The 21,265-nt window shown below is 43.8% G+C and overlaps 1 protein-coding gene across 1 annotated transcript in view; it reads left to right on the forward strand.

The window, feature by feature from the left end:
* The window catches only part of rps6ka5 (ribosomal protein S6 kinase, polypeptide 5), a 39,937-nt gene extending 33,065 nt beyond the window's left edge, over positions 1 to 6,872 (forward strand). Inside the window, exons 14-17 of the mRNA XM_046308091.1 lie at positions 1,340 to 1,531; positions 3,959 to 4,118; positions 4,668 to 4,834; positions 5,118 to 6,872. Of these exons, the coding sequence (XP_046164047.1) occupies positions 1,340 to 1,531; positions 3,959 to 4,118; positions 4,668 to 4,834; positions 5,118 to 5,567 (969 nt within the window). The 3' untranslated portion in view covers positions 5,568 to 6,872. The remainder of the gene's footprint in view (positions 1 to 1,339; positions 1,532 to 3,958; positions 4,119 to 4,667; positions 4,835 to 5,117) is intronic.
* Positions 6,873 to 21,265: the final 14,393 nt, after the last annotated feature.

Raw genomic sequence — 21,265 nt, forward strand, 5'->3', positions numbered from 1 at the left:
ATTTGGGGAGATTCTCCCGTTCTCTGCAGGTCCTCTCAAGCTCTGTCAGGTTGGATGGGGAGCATCGCTGCACAGCTATTTTCAGGTCTCTCCAGAGATGTTTGCTTGGGTTCAAGTCCGGGCTCTGGCTGGGCTATTCAAGGAAATTGAGACTTGTCCTGAAGCCACTCCTGCATTGTCTTGGCTGTGTGCTTAGGGTCATTGTCCTGTTGGAAGTTGAACCTTCGCCCCAGTCTGAGGTCCTGAGAGCTTTGGAGCAGGTCTTCATCAAGAATATCTCTGTTCTTTGCTCTGTTCATCTTTCCCTCAACCGGTGACTGGTCTCACAGTCCCTGAAAAACATCCCCAAAGCATGATGCTGCCACCACCATGCTTCACTGTAGGTATGGGGCCAGGTTTCCTCCAGACGTGACGCTTGCCATTCAGGCCAAATAGTTTAATCTTGGTTTTATCAGACCAGAGAATATTTTTTCTCATGGTCAGAGTCCTTTAGGTGCCTTTTAGCAAACTCCAAGCGGGCTGACAGTGGTCTGGCCACTTTACCATAAAGACATGAGTGCTGCAGAGATGGTTGTCCTTCTGGAAGGTTCTCCCATCTCCACAGAGTGACAATCAGGTTCTTGGTCACCTACCTGAACAAGGCCCTTCTCCCCAGATTGCTCAGTTTGGCTGGGCTGCCCTTCCCCAGATCTGTGCCTCAACACAATCCTTTCTCGGCACTCTAAGGACAATTCCTTCAACCTCACGGCTTGTTTTTTGCTCTGACATGCGCTGTCAAGTGTGGGACATTTTATAGACAGGTGTGTGTTTTTCCAAATCAATTGAATTTACCACAGGTGGACTCCCAAGTTGTAGAAACATGAAGGCCGACCAATGGAAACAGGATCCACCTGAGCGCCATTTCGTGTCTCATAGCAAAGGGTCTGAATACTTATGTCAATTTTTAGTTGTAATAAAGTTGCACCAAAAAATGACCTGTTTTTGCTTTGTCATTATGGGGGTATTGTGTGTAGATTGAGGAAAATGTTTATTTAATCCATGTTAAAACAAGATGTGGGGAAAGGGACTGAATCATTTCCAAATGTGCTGTACATGTTCATTGCATATGAATAGAATATAACGATCAAAGGCTTGAATGAAGCATGAAGTTAATGTTTATTTTCTCCATCTGGCCAAATGGAACTGAAGCTGGCACTTTAAAAGTGGTGCATCTCATCCTTCCTGTCATTAATGGACTAGAAATGGTAACGGGTGTGCCATTTTGAGATTGCAAGTATGCATTTCAAATAGACTCCGGAGCAATAACAGAAACCTGTTTCTCTCTTGAAACCCCGTTCAGAACTTGCTGTTCACAGATGAGAGTGAGAACTCTGAGATAAAGATCATAGACTTTGGCTTCGCCCGGCTGAAGCCCCCAGACAACCAGCTGCTGAAGACGCCGTGTTTCACCCTGGCCTACGCCGCGCCGGAGATCCTCAAATACGACGGCTACGACGAGTCATGTGACCTCTGGAGCCTGGGCGTCATCCTGGTGAGTGGAGGTGGTACAGAGAAGGAGTGAGTCCTTATACCCTTTAAATACGTTGAAGATCCAAGGTTCCATTCCTTAGAACGTCTCCTTCAATTGGGTTTTGAGAAGGATGTCGGGGTGTTTCCGAATCCAACCGGAGCCTTTATCTGTACCAATAGCTGCACTTCTGGTAGATCTTGTATTTCATTGATTCAATACAGCTACACACATTCTAGCTTGATTCAGCAGTTTTATGTTGAGAGTTTTGTCAGGGCCATTCACAAGGGAAGCTGTTCCAGTGTTTTCTGTATCCTGTGTTATGTGGTTAGGGCCTGTCTGATACCCATCTCTATGTTTTATTCAGTACAGCTAACATGCTGCTGTTGTGTCCGGGGGTGTGCTGTGCTGCTGACACGCATCAATATTCACCACTAAACGACGATCAACCAGCAGAACTTAGCTTTATTTATACTGTACATTTCAGATATGAATGCAACGCAATGCGCTTCACAGGGGGAAAAACATAAGTTTTTAAAAAACTAAGAAAATAAAAACATTTTTATTACACAACAAATGAACATAAGAGGATAAAAAACTAAAGAATAACAAAAACTGAAAGACAAAAAAAAGCACCCTAAGGAAAAGCAAAGCTTAAAAATGTTTTTTAAAATCTCTTATGTCCACTGATTTGTCCTGCCTCAGGTTCTCTCTGGCAGGCTATTCCAGAGGCTGGGGGCATAATAACTAAAGGCTGCTTCTCCATGCCTCTTGAACCTAGGCTTCGGGATAGTTAAAAGGCCAGAGGACCTGAGGGACCTACTAGGTACAGAACTTTAAAGGCATGTCTGACATGTATTGGGGTGCACAATCGTGGATTGATTTACAAACCAATAGAATAATCTTCAAATGTATTCTAAAACTCCAGTGCAGAGACCTTTTTTAAAACCGGTGTAATGTGTGGTCTTGGTCAGTACCCGTCCTGCAGCATTCTGTATGTTTTTCAGTTGAGCAATGGCATTCTCTTAAAGACCAGACTGGAGAGCATTAGAGTAGTCAATCCGCCTTGTAGTAATGAGTCCCTCTATCAGCCTGAGATTGCCAAGACGCTGCCGTTTCTATGTTCCTCAAGTGGGGATAAAATGTGCTTTGGTCACATTCCTAATGTGTGTTTTGAAATTGAGTTCAGAATCTGAAATGACACCTAGGTTGTTTTTTTTACCTGGTGTTTTATCTTTATTGCCTGTGAATTCAGATGTGCGGCTAGATTCTCTGTGTGCTTTGGCTCCAACAATAAGTACCTCAGTCTTGTCTTGATTTAGCTGGAAGAAGTTGTGAGCCATCCAAGTATTTAAATCACTAATACAGTATCATTTATTTGTGGTGCTAAAATCCTCTGGTGACACCACCAATGTAAAGTTGTGTATCGTCTACGTAGCAGTGGAAATCAATGCCGTGCCTTGTGATGACGCAACCAAGGGGTAACATTTAGAAACTCAATAGTACCGGACCCAAAATCGAACCTTGAGGAACGCCGCAAGAGAAAAATAGTTATGTTGACAACAAAAAAACTATTGACCGGTCATAGGCCTCGCCAGAGCAGAGCGGGTCATTTAATTTCTGCATTTTGATCGTAACTCCAAATATGAGGGTTTCTTTTACTCCTTTGTTTACAAACAAGAAGAATGTAAACAAATGATGTATTGCGTCAAAAGATGGTTAAACGATCTCTTGGATGTCATGGACTGTCAGCCTTTGCATGGAAAGCACTGTTTATGACTTGGAGAAGGGTTGCAATTGCCCTAGCCCCATCCCTCAGCTGATTTAAAAAAATAAAAAATAATCGCAGACTGTAGCTTTTAAGACTTTTCTGTGGCCACATGAGGCTGTGGCATTGCTTCCTGCCAGTGGAAATGTCAGTGTAATTCAATGGCCATCTGAAGAGAATAAGAATGAAGAGGGGAGGTGGAGTGAGTGAGGGGGATGGATGGAGAGTGATAGGAAAGAGAGCAAGACGAGAGGTGAGAGGAAGAAGAGTAGAGAGAGGAAGAGCAAGTTCTCTGCATGTCCTTTCAAGCGTGCAGCCTCAGTCCTCTCTCGCTCTGCGCGTTGGCCCCTGGGGGTAAAGAGTATAGTAGTGTGCTGGCTGTGTGTACAGAGCTGTGATGTGACGCTTCCTGACAGACTAGACCTCTGTATAGCAGAGTGCCCTGCCGATGAGCGGACGCCCCAGAGACAGACGGACACATGCACGGCCAAAACGTCTGTTTAATGAGGTATTAGAAACCGGGCCAACCTTAATCGGGCTTAGATCAATTGAGTGTACACCCAGTACATGACTTAGTAAGACGTGGAGACAGGTATACACAACGTCATCATATAGGCCACATGTAGGATTCCAAAATATGTATTATAATGTTTAGAATGTGTTTTATTACGATTATGTTCCAGTACACCATGCTGTCGGGTCAGGTGCCATTCCAGTGTCAGGGGAAGAGTTTGACCCACACCAGCGCTGAAGAGATCATGAGGAAGATTAAACAGGGAGACTTCTCCTTCGAGGGCGAGGCCTGGAGGAGTGTCTCGCAGCAGGCCAAGGACCTTATACAAGGTGAGCATGGCAGGTGGGGGTGGGGGTGGGGGTGGGGGTTGAAAGGTCAGAAGATATGACGTCAACTTCGGGAATGCTTTACTGAATGACTCTATAAATTACTCTGCGTGTGTTTTTCTTGTGATTCACCCCTATTTTAGTAAATGAGTTGATGTGTGAGTCGACCTTTAGTGTCGTCTGGATGGAGGTGTAACTCCTCGAGAGTTCAGCGTGTCTCTGGTGCTGCTGCTCACCAGCAGGGGGTGTCTGTAATGTTCACCTGGTGTCTGTCTGGTCCAGGGCTCTCCAACCTTGTTCCTGGAGAGCTACCACCCTGTAGGTTTCTCACTCCAACCCTAATCTAGCACGCCTGGTTCTAATAGTTGGCTGGTTGATGAGCGGAATCAGGTTTGTTCCAGCTGCGGTCGGAGAGAACCTACATGAGGATGGCTCTCCAGGAACATGGTTGGAGAGCCCTGGTTTGGTCTGTCTCCCCCCGAGATTCTGTGTTGACATGCATACATACAGTATTAGTGCTTGTAATATCCATCGTTGGTGTGGTACCTATAGAGCTGCTGACAGTGGACCCTGACAAGCGGATCAAGATGTGTGGTCTGAGGTACAACGCCTGGCTCCAAGACGACAGCCAGCTCTCCTCCAACCCTCTGATGACACCAGACATCCTGGGCTCCTCCACCACCGTGTCCGTACACACCTACGTCAAGGCTACCTTCAACGTGAGCTTTATTCATTCAATCGGGGGGACATGATGAGTGAATGGCACGGTTTGCATTAAAAGAGGCAAGGAGAGTGTTTGAGAATATCCAATATTTCCCGTTTCAGTTCTTCCAAAAGGGATGGGTGATGGCGGGTATAAATCCATTCATGTTTTTATGACTTGTGTTTATTGTAGTTTCCTATTGTTGATTTCTTGTTTGTAATTGTGTTTATGGACCCCCGCATTGGCTGCTGCCAAGGCAATTCTTGTTGTTTTTATTGTGGTCTTGGGTTCTGCTCCAGGCGTTCAACAAGTGTAAGCGGGAGGGTTTCCGTCTGCAGACGGTGGACAAGGCCCCGCTGGCCAAGAGGAGGAAGATGAAGAAGACCAGCACCAGCACAGAGACCAGGAGCAGCTCCGGTGAGAGCACCCACTCCTCTTCCTCCTCCTCCCAGTCCCACCAGGACACCCACTCCTCTTCCTCCTCCTCCCAGACCCACCAGGACACCCACTCCTCTTCCTCCTCCTCCCAGACCCACCAGGACACCCACTCCTCTTCCTCCTCCTCCCAGACCCACCAGGACACCCACTCCTCTTCCTCCCAGACCCACCAGGTGAAGACGGGTGGAGACCCCAACCCTTCCCCCCAGCCCTCCAACACCACCCCTGTCACGACGCCCCTCGCCCTGGGCTCAGACAGCGACCCTGCCCCGGAACGCCCGCGCCCTCCAGCCTTCCACTTCTCACAATGAGAGACAGGCGGTGTATTAAAAGGGGATCAGCCTGAGCACGGCTGATTCGCTAATCTTAATTCGTAGGTCAGTCTTTCTGTGCGGTCACATGCGGTCGATCTCAAAACGCACTGAGGGGAAAGAAGGCAGGGAGAAGGCCTGCGCCGTCAGAAAGATGGTTGGACGGACGGCAGGGAGAACCCTCTATTGTTCTCTCCCTCTCTTGCTCTCCTTCCATGGCAGCTCGCAGTCAATCAGTCACACGCATGGACAGCAAGCGCGCGCACGCCTCAAACTGAGCATGCAGTGGGAGCAGGAACCACCTCTCGGTCATTGCTAGCAGTAGACACACGCCAAATGATAAGGGCTCCTCTATGGATTCAGGGCTAGACAGCGGTGAGAACCCTCTACAACCACAACTCTGTTTCAGTCATGTCTTTTTGTTTGTTGGTTTGTTGGTTTGTCAGGTTTAGTAGATGGTCGTCCTGGTTGTGTTTCTTGGTCTCTTTTTATGCTGGCATGTTGCGTTATTAAAAAAATGGGCCGCTAAGCCACAAGTACTGCAGCTTCTCACGTTGGGGTGAACCTCGAGTTTTTAAAGCGGAGCACATATATTTAGCAGGATTTTATGTATGACAATAATGCAGACCGAAATTCTTTCTTCTTTTTGTGTTAACTTATTAATGGTTCACAGATGTTTGTGATAGATGGAAAAGCTCAGACCACCAACCTGAGATCTAGAACCCCCCCCATGAGATCTAGAACCCCCCCCCCCCCTGAGATCTAGAACCCCCCCCCTGAGATCTAGACCCAGTGTCATCTCATTGCAAAACGTTTCAATGGCAGGTTGATGTTATGTTTCAGGTCTATTCAGTGTTTTGTTGTGGACGACAAATAGTAGGGTAGGATCCTCATATACATCAACTTGTCTTGAAGGTGGCAGGGGAGTTACAAGTACTGTGCCAAAAACCTCTGCCTTTTCTACATTAGATGCTGTCTCCTGCCCTTGTGTCTGTCTGTGTTTGTCTGTCTGTCTCTAAAGTTTTAGAACAGCTACTCATTCAAGTGTTTTTCTTTTGACAAATTTCTACATTGTAGAATAATAGTGAAGACATCAAAACTATGAAATAACACACATGGTATCATGTAGTAACCAAAAAAGTGTTCCAAAAATCAAAATAGTTTTTATATTGGCGATTCAGCCACCCTTTGCCTTTGACAGCTTTGCACACTTGGCAGTCTCAACCAGCTTCATGAGGTAGTCACCTGGAATGCATTTCAATTAACAGGTGTGCCTTAAAAGTTAATTTGTGGAATTTATTTCCTTAATGAGCCAATCAGTTGTGTTGTGACAATGTAGGGGTGGTATACAGAAGAGAGCCCTGTTTAGTAAAATACCAAGTCCATATTATGGCAAAAACCGCTCAAATAAGCAAATAGAAATGACAGTCTAACTGACCTTCATGTCTTAAATTAACAATCTGAAAAATTTCAAGAACTTGAAAGTTTCTTAACTGCAATCGCAGAAACCTTATAGCGCTATGATGAAACTGGCTCTCAGAAATTGCAGCCCAAATAAATTCTTCAGAGTTCAAGTAATGGACGCATCTCAACATCAACTGTTCAGAGGAGACTGCGTGAATCAGGCCTTCATGGTCGAATTGCTGCAAAGAAACCACTACTAAAGGACACCAGTAATAAGAAGGGACTTGCTTGGGCCAAGAAACACGAGCAATGGACATTACAATGGTAGAATCTGTCCTTTTCCATGAGTCCAAATTAGAGATTTTTGGTTCCAACCGCTGTGTCTTGGTGAGACGCAGAATAGGTGAACGGATGATCTCTGCATGTGTACTTCCCACTGTGAAGCATGGAGGTGGGGTGTGGGGGTGCTTTGCTGGTGACACTGTCTGATTTTGTTTTGAATTCAAGGCACACTGAAACAGCATTGCTACTACAGCATTCTGTAGTGATACGCCGTCCCATCTGTTTTGCACTTAGTGGGACTATTATTTGTGTTTCAACAGGGCAATGACCCCACACACCTCCAGGTTGTGTAAGGGCTATTTGACCAAGAAGGAGAGTGATTGAGTGTTGTATTAGATGAACTGGCCTCCACAATCACCTGACCTCAACCAAATTGAGATGGTTTGGGATGAGTTGGACCGCAGAGTGAAGGAAAAGCAGCCAACAAGTGCTCAGCATATTTATTTATTTTAATTGGACCTTTATTTAACTAGGCAAGTCAGTAATATAAAATAACAAATTCTTATTTTCAATGACAACCCTCTGTTCCTAGGCTAACTGCCTGTTCAGGGGCAGAATGACAGATTTGTACCTTGTCAGCTCGGGGATATGAACTTGTAACCTTTCGGTTACTAGTCCAACGCTCTAACCACTAACCCTGCCGGGTGGCTATATGTGGGTACTTCTTCAAGACTGTTGGAAAAGCATTCCAGGTGAAGCTGGTTGAGAGAATGCCAGGACTGTGCAAAGGGTGGCTATTTTGAAGAATCTCAAATATATTTTGATTTAAGATTGATTTTTTGGGGGGGTTACAATATGATTTCATATGTGTTATTTCATAGTTTTAATGTCTTTGCTATTAATCTTCAAAATAGAAAATAGTAAAAAATAAAGAAGAACCCTTGAATGAGTACTGTGTCTGGCTCTGCTTCAGACTTCTACAAAACAGTTCACTGGTTGCTATTTTTGTAGAAACATAAATGAATCTCCTTTCATCGTGTCTTTCTCTGTATTCTAGTGTTGCAGGACTGAGATAATGGTTGGTTGGCGTTCTTGGGACACGCACTGTGGTTTGAACTCGTGTGATGCACATCTTGACATGTTGCTTTGCGAAGAGCGCCTCGACTTGGCTTTCTTTATCTACTTGAGTATTTAGAAACGGCATTCTGTGGAAACACACTTTTAGGTAGCGACCTGTTAAGATCTGCATGCGATGTTTCCTTTCTATGCAAGTACTCACATGTTTCCCCATCCGGATCATATTGGTGAGGATCCTTAATGCCTGAATATCTGTATGGCACTGTCTGACTCTCAGAGGCGAGAACTTGTTTATTTCTAGACAACGGGGCACAGGGACTTGTCAGCTTGCTTTTCGGGTTGAGGGCTTCATTTGAACTCGGTTCATGCTGAAACCATAAATATATTATTGCTCTCCCCATTTCTTGCAGTCCACTCCAAAAAAGGTCTGAACCTATAGCTTGATATGTCAACAGGGAACACTGTTTACACACACACACACACACACATGCACTTCTCAGTTTCATGGACTAAAAGGCTGAACCCTAGAAGCTAAATAGTACAAAGCTCTTCTCTTCTCCTGACTTCATTCTGCATGAGTTCCCTCCCTCCTTCTTTTCTGCCCCATTAAACCTAAAGTTGTTTGGGTCTATTAATAGACTAGAGAGCACAACCCACAGAAGAGAGGAAGCAGGGGATGGGAGGACCGGAAGAGAGGGTGAGGGGGGTGTTAAGGAGAACGGAAGGGAGGAGAGGAAGGAGTGTGTCCTATATTGAACTCTCCTTTGGGAGCTGGGAGTCTGCTGTAGTGCTGGCCTGTTTGTTCCAGAAAGGGAAATGCTCAACTCTTTCTCTCTCGCGGTTTCGTGTCATTTTAGGTCAGACTCGCTCCAAGCTGACTTGTCTTTTTATTAACATCATCTTCACACTTCACACCCAAAAGTTGTTGTTCCCAATTTCATTTGTAATGTGCATCCTCACTCAATAGCTATGCTATTTTGAAATAAGCTCGACCCCCCCCCAGACACATCCCACATTGTCATGGGCATGGTTCTCTGGAGCTTGTCCTCCTGAATAGTACTGTAGTGGTGGGTCCTTTCAATAGACTATATCCGAAATATCCAACCTTCTAACATGCAAATCAGCTTTAATATTAGCAACCTTTGCACTTTTGATATATATATATTTTTTTTGGGGGGGGGTTCAATTGATGGTTCGTTCACGGTAGATAATTGTCCTCCATTTGGAATGGAACATCAGTCAATGTCATTTATGACACTACTGCTTACCCCTTTAGTTACTGCAAGGGCATACGTAGCCTAGCCATCACTGTGAACACAATACCTGTGTGTTTGGTCCATTTGACATGCGGTATATGGTTTGGTCACTTAATACACCATCATTCAGGTGTGCAGGCCAGCCAAACCATGGATGTTCTCTGATACGGCATTATGTTATGAACTGAAGAGCATAGCTGTGTTCTGGGTCTTTTTCTATTATTGTCTACCCATGTAAAATGGTGTGTGTGTGTGTGTGTGTGTGTGTGTGTGTGTGTGTGTGTGTGTGTGTGTGTGTGTGTGTGTGTGTGTGTGTGTGTGTGTGTGTGTGTGTGTGTGTGTGTGTGTGTGTGTGTGTGTGTGTGTGTGTGTGTGTGTGTGTGTGTGTGTGAGCTGTTGTTCGCTGTGTATCCGGTCCTATTGTTTTATTCCTGTTAAAATAGATGAATCTTACATGCATCCTAAATTAGAAAATAATTTATTCAACTGAGATGTTGTTTATGTGATTTGGTTTGATCCCGTGTTTCGTAAGAGAAGATTTCCTGGGGCTGTTCTAATTCTGGACTCTACAAGGGACATTTTCTTACTTCAAAAACGAGGAATCATGAAAACAACACCTGTGCATTTGATTTGAATAGCTTTAGCATCATAGAACATGTATTTATTTACATTTGTGTTGTCTATCAAAATAAAATGTAATTCCTTTTTGTATTTTTATTTGAAAGTTAACTGTAAATTATGTAAAAGTTAAGTTAAGCAAAGGGCACTCAGTAGTTTTAAGATGACATGTCCAACGGCAGCCACAAGAGGGCAGCGTCGACCAGCTCCTGGCTCTAATGAACTGGTACTGAGGGACCATCCTAATTCTCTTCTCTGTAGCTCATTATCCACTCACTGTGCAACATTAGTGACTATATATTTTATATTTATCCATAGAAAAAGGCTTTAAGAAAATATTTGGAAGAAGTTATTTCATGGCTATTATATCAAATCTGTACATTTTATCTAGCTGGGCTAGAAATTGTATTTGTGTTAAGAGTCATAGAAGTTAGGTAGATGCGTGTACATTTAAGAAATAACTAAAATAATAACCGTATTTTTCTTTGTGCCCTAATGCTGTAAATATTGTAATTATGCTACGCCATAAGATTCTAAACGGTATGACTTTAAAAATATATATATAATTCAACTGCATTGGATACAATGCAGTGGGTTGTCTTGAAATGCGAACTTTTACAGATGGAGAATGACATTGAATACTAATAAGAGGTTGTTGTTTTTTAAGCTGTGTTTCAAACGATGAATTTTGATGTGATTTCTACTGTATTTTGTTTTGTCAGGAAAATAAGGTTAACGTTTTGTGTGTGTGTGACCCTTGTATTGTATTGCATTGTTTTGGGTGAGAACGAGTTTAATCAACTCGCTTATTATCATTGAAAGGGAGTGTTTTGTTTTGTAAACCAATCCTGTTGGTATTGCTTGTTTGTGGTTCGTTTAATATATCTGTTTAAATAAATGTTTATTAAAAAAACGTGAAGGGCATTAAGGTTTTATTCTTTTATATAGAAAATAATGTAATACTGTAAAATATCTAAGTTCAAGTCTTGTGGTACGAATGTTTTGGTAAAACACAGCTAAATTCGGCTGTACCATTAACTAATTTGGCAGAGATTAATATGAAAAGGAATTGATGTCTATGATTATTTAGTTACTTCATAGTGACTTGGTTCAGTAGAGATTGTTTCACATTCTCAATAGTTAAGCATGGAGAAGTCCATATTTATAAACTATTTCCTGTCAATAGTTACTGTTCAGTATCTGAACAGCAGAGGGGGCTCGGTGTCTGTGGCTCTGTCAGTGGTATTCCCAGACAGTGTTCTGTGAGTTGTCATGACTGTCAGTAGTGGTATTCCCAGACAGTGTTCTGTGAGTTGTCATGACTGTCAGTAGTGGTATTCCCAGACAGTGTTCTGTGAGTTGTCATGACTGTCAGTAGTGGTATTCCCAGACAGTGTTCTGTGAGTTGTCATGACTGTCAGTAGTGGTATTCCCAGACAGTGTTCTGTGAGTTGTCATGACTGTCAGTAGTGGTATTCCCAGACAGTGTTCTGTGAGTTGTCATGACTGTCAGTAGTGGTATTCCCAGACAGTGTTCTGTGAGTTGTCATGACTGTCAGTAGTGGTATTCCCAGACAGTGTTCTGTGAGTTCTCATGGCTATCAGTAGTGGTATTCCCAGACAGTGTTCTGTGAGTTGTCATGACTGTCAGTAGTGGTATTCCCAGACAGTGTTCTGTGAGTTCTCATGGCTATCAGTAGTGGTATTCCCAGACAGTGTTCTGTGAGTTGTCATGGCTGTCAGTAGTGGTATTCCCAGACAGTGTTCTGAGTTGTCATGGCTGTCAGTAGTGGTATTCCCAGGGGGAATGTATGGCAGCATCATTCTACTACCATGTAAATGAAACGCAGTCCCACATCGGAGGGTTGCTTCAGTTGTGTCTGGCTGAAATGTTGACGTGATTCTCAAGGAAAGTTGCACCAGCGCACTGTGCTTGCCATATGTAACTTTTATGTGTTAACGGTTAAGCCTAAATGTCCTATTCAGTCTGGATCTGAATTCTGGTTTTATTCTTGGACAGTATAGCACTTAGTTGTCAGCCCTTGTTCAATAAAGGTAAACCCTCATTTAATGACGTCACTTTTGTAAGATTTTTGCCCTTTTGCAACTGATGCTGCGAGTGAGGGAGACGGAAAGAGAAGCAGACAAGAACAGGGAGTCTGTTTTTGAAGGTGCCGGACTGTGGGAGAGGACCGGGGGGGGGGGGCAGCCGTGTGATAGAGTGCTTTGGGGTGGGTTATGGTGGTGGTGTGTGTGTGGTAGGTGGGATTTGACTGGAGAGGGGTGAAGTGAAGTGGCTTTGGATCCTGGAGAGAGACTGGAACCCTGGATGCCATTTCCTTTTGTTGCCCTCCAGTTTTGACTGGCTTGCCCTGGCCCAGCATGATGATGATGATGATGGGGCTGTTTCTATTCTCTCTTGCCTCCCCCCTTTCTACTCTCACCCCACCCGGACCCCCTGTCCTTGTCCTGTTCCCAAAGCGATGTTCTGCATTCCTGGGGGCCACCAGTGAAGCAGCTTTAGATGGAGGGCCGCTGGTTCCTGGGTGGCCTCTTGTGCACCGGCCCCTGGGGGAGGAGACAATGTCTTATTAATTGACTGGGCGTCTTGTCCTGGGGTGAGGGGAGGAATTTGGAGAGGGGGAACGGGGAGTGGTGACTGATAAAGATTCATTGGACACTTTTCCCCCAATTTATTATTTTATGATTCACATCACTGGGGCGGGGGATAATGATGATGAAAGAGTATATTTCCCAAAATGTCTGTCAGGATTTGTTTGATATCCCTTATCAAGTACTATTTTAATGCGAAACTTGGTTTTGCTTGAGAATGTATCTGGGATATACATTGCCTTTGAATTATTTTTATTTAACCTTTATTTAACTAGGCAAGTCAGTTAAGAACAAATTCTTATTTACAATGACTGCCTACCGGGGAACAGTTGGTTAACTGCCTTGTTCAGGAGCAGAAAGACAGATTTGTACCTTGTCAGCTCGGGGATTCGATCCAGAAACCTTTTGGTTACTGGCTCAACGCTCTAACCACTAGGCAGCTTGGGGATTCGGTCCAGAATCCGCCCCTTTAAAAAGTTTTCACAACCCTTGACTTTTCAACATTTTGTTGTGTTACAAATGAGGATTTAAATGGATTTTATCTTTTTTCTTCAATGATCTACACAAATAATCTTAATGTGGAAGAAAAATTCTAACCTTTTAAAGATAAATGAAAAATAAAACCCTAATACATCGTAAATTTTCAACCCCCTGAGTCACATGTTAGGATCACCTTTGGCAGTGATTACAGCTGTAAGTCTTTTAGAGTAAGTCTCAAAGAGCTTTGCACACCTGGATTGTACAATATTTGCACATTGTTTGTTTTTAATCTCTTCAAGCTCTGTCAAGTTGGTGTGTCTTGCCATAGTTTTTCAAACTGATTTAAGCCACTCAGGAACATTCAATGTTGTCTTAGTAAGCAACTCCAGCGTATATTTGGCCTTGAGTTTTAGGTTATTGTCCTGCCTAAAGGTGATTTTGTCTCCCAGTGTCTTTTGGAAAGTAGACTGAACCCAGGTTTTCTTCTAGGATTTTGCCTGTGCCTAGCTCCATCCAGTTCCTTTTTATCCTGAAAAACTCCCTAGTATGTGCCTATGTCAAGCATGCCCATACCATGATGCAGCTACCACCATGCTTGAAAATATGGACCGTGATAATTCAGGAATGTGTTGTTGGATTTGCCACAAACATAATGCTTTGTATTCAGGACCAAATGTTTTTTTTTAAAGTGCAGTATTACTTTAGTGTATTATTGCGAACAGGGTGCATGTTTTGAAATATTTGTATTCTGTACAGACTTCCTGCTTTTTACTCTGTCATTTGGGTTAGTATTGTGGAGTAACTACTCCGTTTTTTTCCCATCACAGCCATTAAACTCTTGAAACTGTTTTAAAATCATTATTGGCCTTATGGCTAAAACCTTGAGCGGTTTCTTTCCTCTCCGGCAGCTGAGTTAAGAAGGACGCCTGTATCTTTGTAGTGACTGGGTGTATTGATACACCATCCAAAGTGTAATTAATAACTTCACCATGATCAAAGGGATATTCATTGTCTGCTTTTTTATTTATTTTACCCGTCTACCAACAATAGGTGCCCTTCTTTGCGAAGCATTGGAAAACCTCCCTGGTCTTTGTAGTTGAATCTGTGCTTGAAATTCACTACTCGACTTAGGGACCTTGCAATTATCTGTACGTTTGGACTACTATTGTACACAGTGACTCCATGCAACGTATTATGTGACTACTGAACATATTTGGGGTTGCCATAACAAAAGGGTTGAACACTTATTGACTAAAGAAATTTCAGATGCCAAAATTTGCAGAAATGTCTAAAAACAAAATTACACTTTGACATTATGGGGTTTTGTGTGTTGATCGGTGGCACACAATCTCAATGTATTCCATTTTACATTCGGGCTGTAACAACAACGTGGAAAAAGTCCAGGGTTGTGAATACTTTCTGAAAGCGCTCAATCTAACCACAGACTGAATAGACAGACCTACAGACAGCCATCTCATCCATCCTTCTCCAATCAAGGAGAACTTGCTGGGCAGTCAGACACTGTCAGGCAGGTTTGATGGAGTGGGACATGGGGGTGGGAGGGTGTGTGTGGGACAAGTGCAGTGTCTCCCCATGTGGTCCCCCCCAGGTGCCCTAACCCTAATCCCATTACATGTGTCCCCATTAGGCCTAATGGAGGGGACCATTGTCCCTATAGCCCTCCCAATCACCCCAGACACCTTGAGTCACTAAATTCTGCCCCCTCCCATCATGTTTGGAACGCTTCCCACACAACGGAGGGTCTCCATGCCAACCCCCGAAAACTCCCGCACCCCCAGAGCCATATACCGCCGTGTGGTTAACGACTCTCAATGTGTTTCTAATTTCCGATGGGCGGCAGGTCGAGATGGGGTACTACCGGGCGTGTCTGTATTTATATGGCTCTGCTGCTGACCGATACGTCAGACTTTGTTCGAGCTAGAAATACAGGCAGGACAACTCACTCTGATATTAGATACAGCGGAGGACAAGAGAAGTGTGTGTGTGTGTGTGTGTGTGTGTGTGTGTGTGTGTGTGTGTGTGTGTGTGTGTGTGTGTGTGTGTGTGTGTGTGTGAGAGAGTGCCAGAGAGTGGGAGAATGTATGGTGTGTGTTTGATGTATGTGGCTCATCTTGACTTGCGTGTTTCAGGGGACCTGACACCCATGCTGCATCCATCACATCACATCCATCCATCACAGCGACGACGTCATCACGCTGGAGAGGAGACTGATTGAGCTGACCTTCAGTCCTGCCCCAATGACCCCCTAGCTTCCTGTTCTTTATATAGCCTGCACAAAACGCTACCCTACCAGAGGTATTAATAACACACACAGAGACACAGAGGGGGTCTAGTGAGAGGCTAGGGGAGGGAGCTGAGGACCCACTTTCAATTTACCCCAGTCTTCCCCAAATGGGGGAAAACAAGGGAAAGAGTGGTGTCACCCTGCCACACACGGACTCTAAAACGCAGCTACTGTGCTTTTTCAAGTGACGCATCTTCTCTTCTCAAGAGAGACAAAAAAGAGAGGAGAGAGAATGAAGGAGAGAAGAATGCAATTGTGCTCCTGTGCGTGTTGTCTCTGTGTGACGTCTGTGAGTGGTGGAATGGCTACAGAAGGAGAAGGGCTACGCTGGTCTGGTCACATGTCTTGCCTGTGTATTGGTCAGTGGCCCTAGGAACCTTATGGAATCCCTGTGAACTCATGTGCACATCAGGGCTGGTCTGATCAGATGAGCTGTGCTGCTGGTCCTTCTCGCTCTCTCTTTCACTCTCTTTCTCTCTCTCTCTCCCTCCTAAACTCTTACTCTCTCTCGCTCTCTCTTCCTTGCTCTTACTCTTTCACTCCTCTCTCTCTCTATCCCTCCTACACTCTTACTCTCTCTCTCTCTCTTCCTTGCTCTTACTCTTTCACTCCTCTCTCTCTCTATCCCTCCTACACTCTCTTACTCTTTCACTCTCTCCCTCCTACACTCTTACTCTCTCTCGCTCTCTTCCTCTCTCTCTCTCTCACTCCTACACTCGCTCTTAATCTTTCACTCCTACTCTCTCCTATTACTCTCTCCCTCCTACACTCTTACTCTTTCACTCTCTCCCTCCTACACTCTCGCTCTTACTCTTACTCTCTCTCTCCCTCCTACACTCTCGCTCTTTCTTTCACTCCTACGCTCTCTCCCCCTCTCCCTCCTACACTCTCTTGCTCTTCCTCTTTCACTCTCTCTCTCTTACACTCACTCGTATTCTTTCACTCTCGATCTCTTGCGCTCCCTCTACCATCTGCCAAACACATGCCCTTGTTGTCTGTGCTCATGTATACGTGCATGTGTGTCCTTTTGTAAGAAAGAGTTTAAACTCTGGACAAATATGTGGAGGTCTGCCACTAGTCTGTGCTCCGCCGGTTACCGTGACAACGGTCCTATGCTCGGGGTTTGGAACAATCTCATTTCTTTCTTGTGGTTTTGATGTTGATACGGGTTGGCCTTGAGGGCCATAGAGCATAGGGACGCTGTCATGTTCGAAGGATAGGTCTCCTAATAGACTGTGTCAATAGTTTCTGATGTAAATCATGTGTACATACTGTATTCTGTATTAATCTATTCACATGGTCAGCAGAGCAAATGTAAAAATTAAAATAAAATAAAAAATCAGGACCTCTACATTGATGCATAGTTTTCATTCTTCCGAAGCGAAATGCCTCCAAGACCACGTCCATGCAGTCAATAACACCATTCATATGGAAAATAGACATATTTTGAATAGATGGTTGCGTGTGGATGAACTCTCTGATACACAGCGAGCATGTTTACATAATGTATGCATTCATACACTGAGTGTACAAAACATTAAGAACACCTTCCTACTATTGAGTTGCACCCCTTAAATCTTTTGTCTTGCCCTTTCACCCTCTGAATGGCACCCACACACAATCCACGTCTAAATTGTCTCCAGGCTTAAACATCCCTCTTTAACCCGTCTCCTCCCCTTCGTCTACACTGATTGGAGTGGATTTAACAAGTGACATCAGTAAGGGATCATAGCTTTCACCTGGTCAGTCTATGTCATGGAAAGAGCAGGTGTTCTTCATGTTTTTGCACTCTGTGCATATACCTGCAGGTCTTGGGCTCTTTCTCAATTGTCTAAACTATATGTCCGTTCCTCATAGCCTTTCTTCATCTCTAATGATTGGAAAATACTTCACAGGTGAAAACAATATGGTGGAAGCTCGTCATTAACCGAGCTTTCACCTGGTCTTCCTAATCAGTGTCGATAAAGGAAAGGACTGAGTTCGAGCCCTGGTCAGATTCATCTCACACCCGGACCTTGGCTTTTGCTACACCCAGGCCAAGGCCTTGTATCTGTTTTCTATCACATTTGGGGGTTTAATTTGGGGGGGAAGACCAACAACACCATAGCAGTTGTAAATCGGTTGGCCCTTTTATCCTCTGGCCTTGCCTGGGCTCCTGAGTCCTCGAGAACATGAATTTAATTTAAATGATAGGTAGGTGCTTTCAGAGGGAGGAGAATAATGAGATTGAAATAGGGAAATAGTTACGCGTTGAAAAAGCAAGCAAGTTTTGTTAGGTGGCTCATTGAAAAGGACTTGTCTGTTCAAAACTTCATTTACAATATGGTCTTTACATACAGTATAGTATGTATGCATGACTAAGTCACTTTGGATAAGTGTTGGCAAAAATGTACATTATGGCATACATTAATATTATTATATTACATAGGGTGCAATATACCTTGAAATTAAGTCTACATGTTTTACTTTAGATCATATTACAACATACATACAAGTGAGTAGTACTGTCACGTGCCTCAAATATTTTTGGTTGTTATTTCTCTGTAATACCACTAGTCACATAGCAATTTTATGAAGTTGTCTTTAGCTAGCCCAGATAGTTTCCTATAGTAGCTACCAAGAAGCCATTTCAGGCTATCAACTTAGAGTAGCTGGCTTGTCCATCTTTGCTGGCATGCCTGCTGGCCAGGTTGGTAGGCTTTAGAAAATTAAGCAATAACTATCAATCTTGTGTCCAGATTTTTAGCAGAGATGCATTTGTCATTTCTTTAAAAAAAGAAACACCAGTCAGGAGGATACAGACAGCTCAAGACGTAGGCTTAGATATGCAGAAAAATATTATTTTTATTTAGAAATAACCATCTTGATTATGGCTCTAGATAGCAGGAAAAAAGCTGTTTCAGGTGTTTGAAAAATGCTATATTCTCCAATTTACAGTTGGGCCTAGCCCCGATCCAGACCACCCCCCAGCCAGCCTCACGTACCCTCCTCAGATTTTTGGGATGCAAGATGCCCGTGAGTACTGTTATAATAGTATCTAGAACATTAATCTGTTTATTTTGGTATTCCCTTCTTCTCTACCCTCTCCTTTGTGATGATGCGTGTTGATATTCATGTAGATTAGTAAAGTTAACCATTACCCACCATTGATGAACCATTCTGAGGAGACCTAAAGGCGTTTGCATACATAGGGTCGGTTTGCTCCTGGCAGAACTCGGCAAGGCGAGCCGACCGTCTGTGCTCTCATACACCCTAAAGACCTTTGGCTGAAAAACAAGACAAAAAGTGGCAATATTTCTGTTTGTCCCTCTTGAGCCACCATAGCAACAACAACAGCAGGAAACACTTCCTCAAAATAGTCAGAATTAATCTAAGCAGGGGAAAAACTGTCATTAATTTGGACATTTTTGCAAAGCAGGTCTTGGTCGTGCAATTTTACATATAGTTAAGATGTTTGGTGCAGTATTTTTCAAGTAAAATCATTTGCATGAAAACAAGATGTCTCTCGTTGAATGACAACAAAAGACTTCATGTTCCCACTCCTACTAGGAGTAGTACTGTCTACCAAACACCGACAAAGGAGTGTAGACTAACCTTGACCTGGCTCAAGAAAATTGTGTGCATGAACAGCCGAAGAAAATGCCTGCCGTATACCAAAATGAAACAAATCAAGTAAAAAAAGTCATCAAAATACACTATATATACAAAAGTATGTGGCTTTTGTAAGTTTAACCTACCACTGGTGAACCGTGGTGAGGATGGCAATCAGGTCTCAAGGTGACTATCACAGAAACCAATTACTTTCTCTTACATTAATTAACTTCTCTTCTCTGTCCCTCTTCTCTTTATTTCTCTCTTGATAATGTTTGCTCAAGCTGTAGTTGGTGAAATGAGGTGGAAAAGTGTGGTTCTCCCTGGTGTCTCCTGTATAATAGGGGGTAACAATTGAGCCCCGCTGTGAAAAGAGTGGCTACAATGTTTCATCTGAAGATGTCATCCCTCTGGGGTTCTCTCCTCCCTCCCCCATCCCTCTCTTCTTCCCCCCCCCCCCATCCCCCTCTCCTTCCATCCCATCCCTGTGGGTGTCAGATCCAACACTAATCCCCTGTGCTGGGCTGGTCGGATCATTATAGACTCTGATCTGGAGTCAGTGAAAGGAGGAATTAGCCTGGAACACAATCCCTGTGACCTCTGTGACCCCAAGACAATGGTTCAGCTGCTGGGGGTCCAACTCTGTAAAAACCCTCCATATGGCATAGACAAAACTGTTACAATGAAACACACAAAGGAAACACAGTAGGAGGGTACAGCTGGGAGGGTGGGGGGGAGGGGTGTGTGCGTGTGTATTGGTCTTGGGCAACAGTCCTGGTATCCAACTATTTGTATTTCCCTTCTGTGGGTTCCTGAGTATGATATGGATAGATTTTTGCCAAAGATGTGATCTAGAGTATTAATTTGTGAGCGTTAGCAAGCTTCCAGTGATTCCCCTCACTAGATAAGCAGAGGCCCGTCTCGTCACACTCCTATAACCCTAACCTTTAGGTGATTTTTCTTTAGTTCTCTACCCTGGCCTCTCCCTAAGAGCCAATAGGTTTCCCAAGAGCCCCCTGGTGTGTTCATGTTAAGCAGCTTTTTGTGTGGTGTAGAGATGGGAAGAACCCTGGCCACCAAATACACATTACACACACAAGCACTCTCAGTTTCTATCCCTTGCTCTCTCTTTCAATCTATCCCTGTGCACACACATGTTTTGTTTCTACTATACCCTAACCACAACCCATTCAGAATCCTATTTTCCTAAACTGAAATGTCCTCACTTGTCAGAATGTTCCTTGTGAGGACTTCTGGTCCCCCACAAGGAGAGTAAAAACACACACACACGCAAATGTAATGTACATTAGCGAGGGGGGCTAGCAGGACCACCATATTTACCAGAGAGAGTCACAGGTCTTCCTCCGAAAGAAGCCCATACATTAGAGTGAGGAGTGGACTAGGTGAATGGTGGAGAGTCCCTTCATGTTCCCTTTTTCCCCAGACAGCCTTACAAAAACCATGTATTAACCCCCATGATGCCAGGGGCACCATATAGACACTGGAAGTATTGTTACTCGAAAGCAGGGTTCCCCATCTGGCGGTCCGTCATTTTATTTGGCCCTCAGGTTCTGAACCAAAAACAAAGTTTTACATAGAAGGCTAAAAACACCAACAAATCAGCTTCAAGTGATTTGAATTTGAGGAAAACTGTTCCAAAGTATTCCCATGCATAATAGATTTGTGATCGAATAATCAGTAAGCAAGGTTTAAAATGTTTTAGTCAAATACACTGAACAAAAATATAAACGCAACATGCAACAACTTTAGTTAGTTACAGTTCATATAAGGAAATCAGTCCATTTAATAAATAAATTGGGCCATAATCTATGGATTTCACATGACTGGGCAGGGGCGCAGCCATGGGTGGGCATAGGTCCACCCACTGGGGGGCAAGGACGAGTCAGTCAGAATGAGTTTTTCACTGAAAAGGGCTTTATTACAGACAAATACTCCTCCGTTTCATCAGCTGTCCGGGTGGCTGGTTAAACGTGGTCTGTGTTTGTGAGGCCGGTTGGATTTAGTGCCAAATTCTCTAAAACGATGTAGGAGAAGAAATGTACTTTACATTT

Source organism: Oncorhynchus gorbuscha, linkage group LG17 (genome assembly GCF_021184085.1).
Source record: "Oncorhynchus gorbuscha isolate QuinsamMale2020 ecotype Even-year linkage group LG17, OgorEven_v1.0, whole genome shotgun sequence".
Classification (NCBI taxonomy): domain Eukaryota; kingdom Metazoa; phylum Chordata; class Actinopteri; order Salmoniformes; family Salmonidae; genus Oncorhynchus; species Oncorhynchus gorbuscha.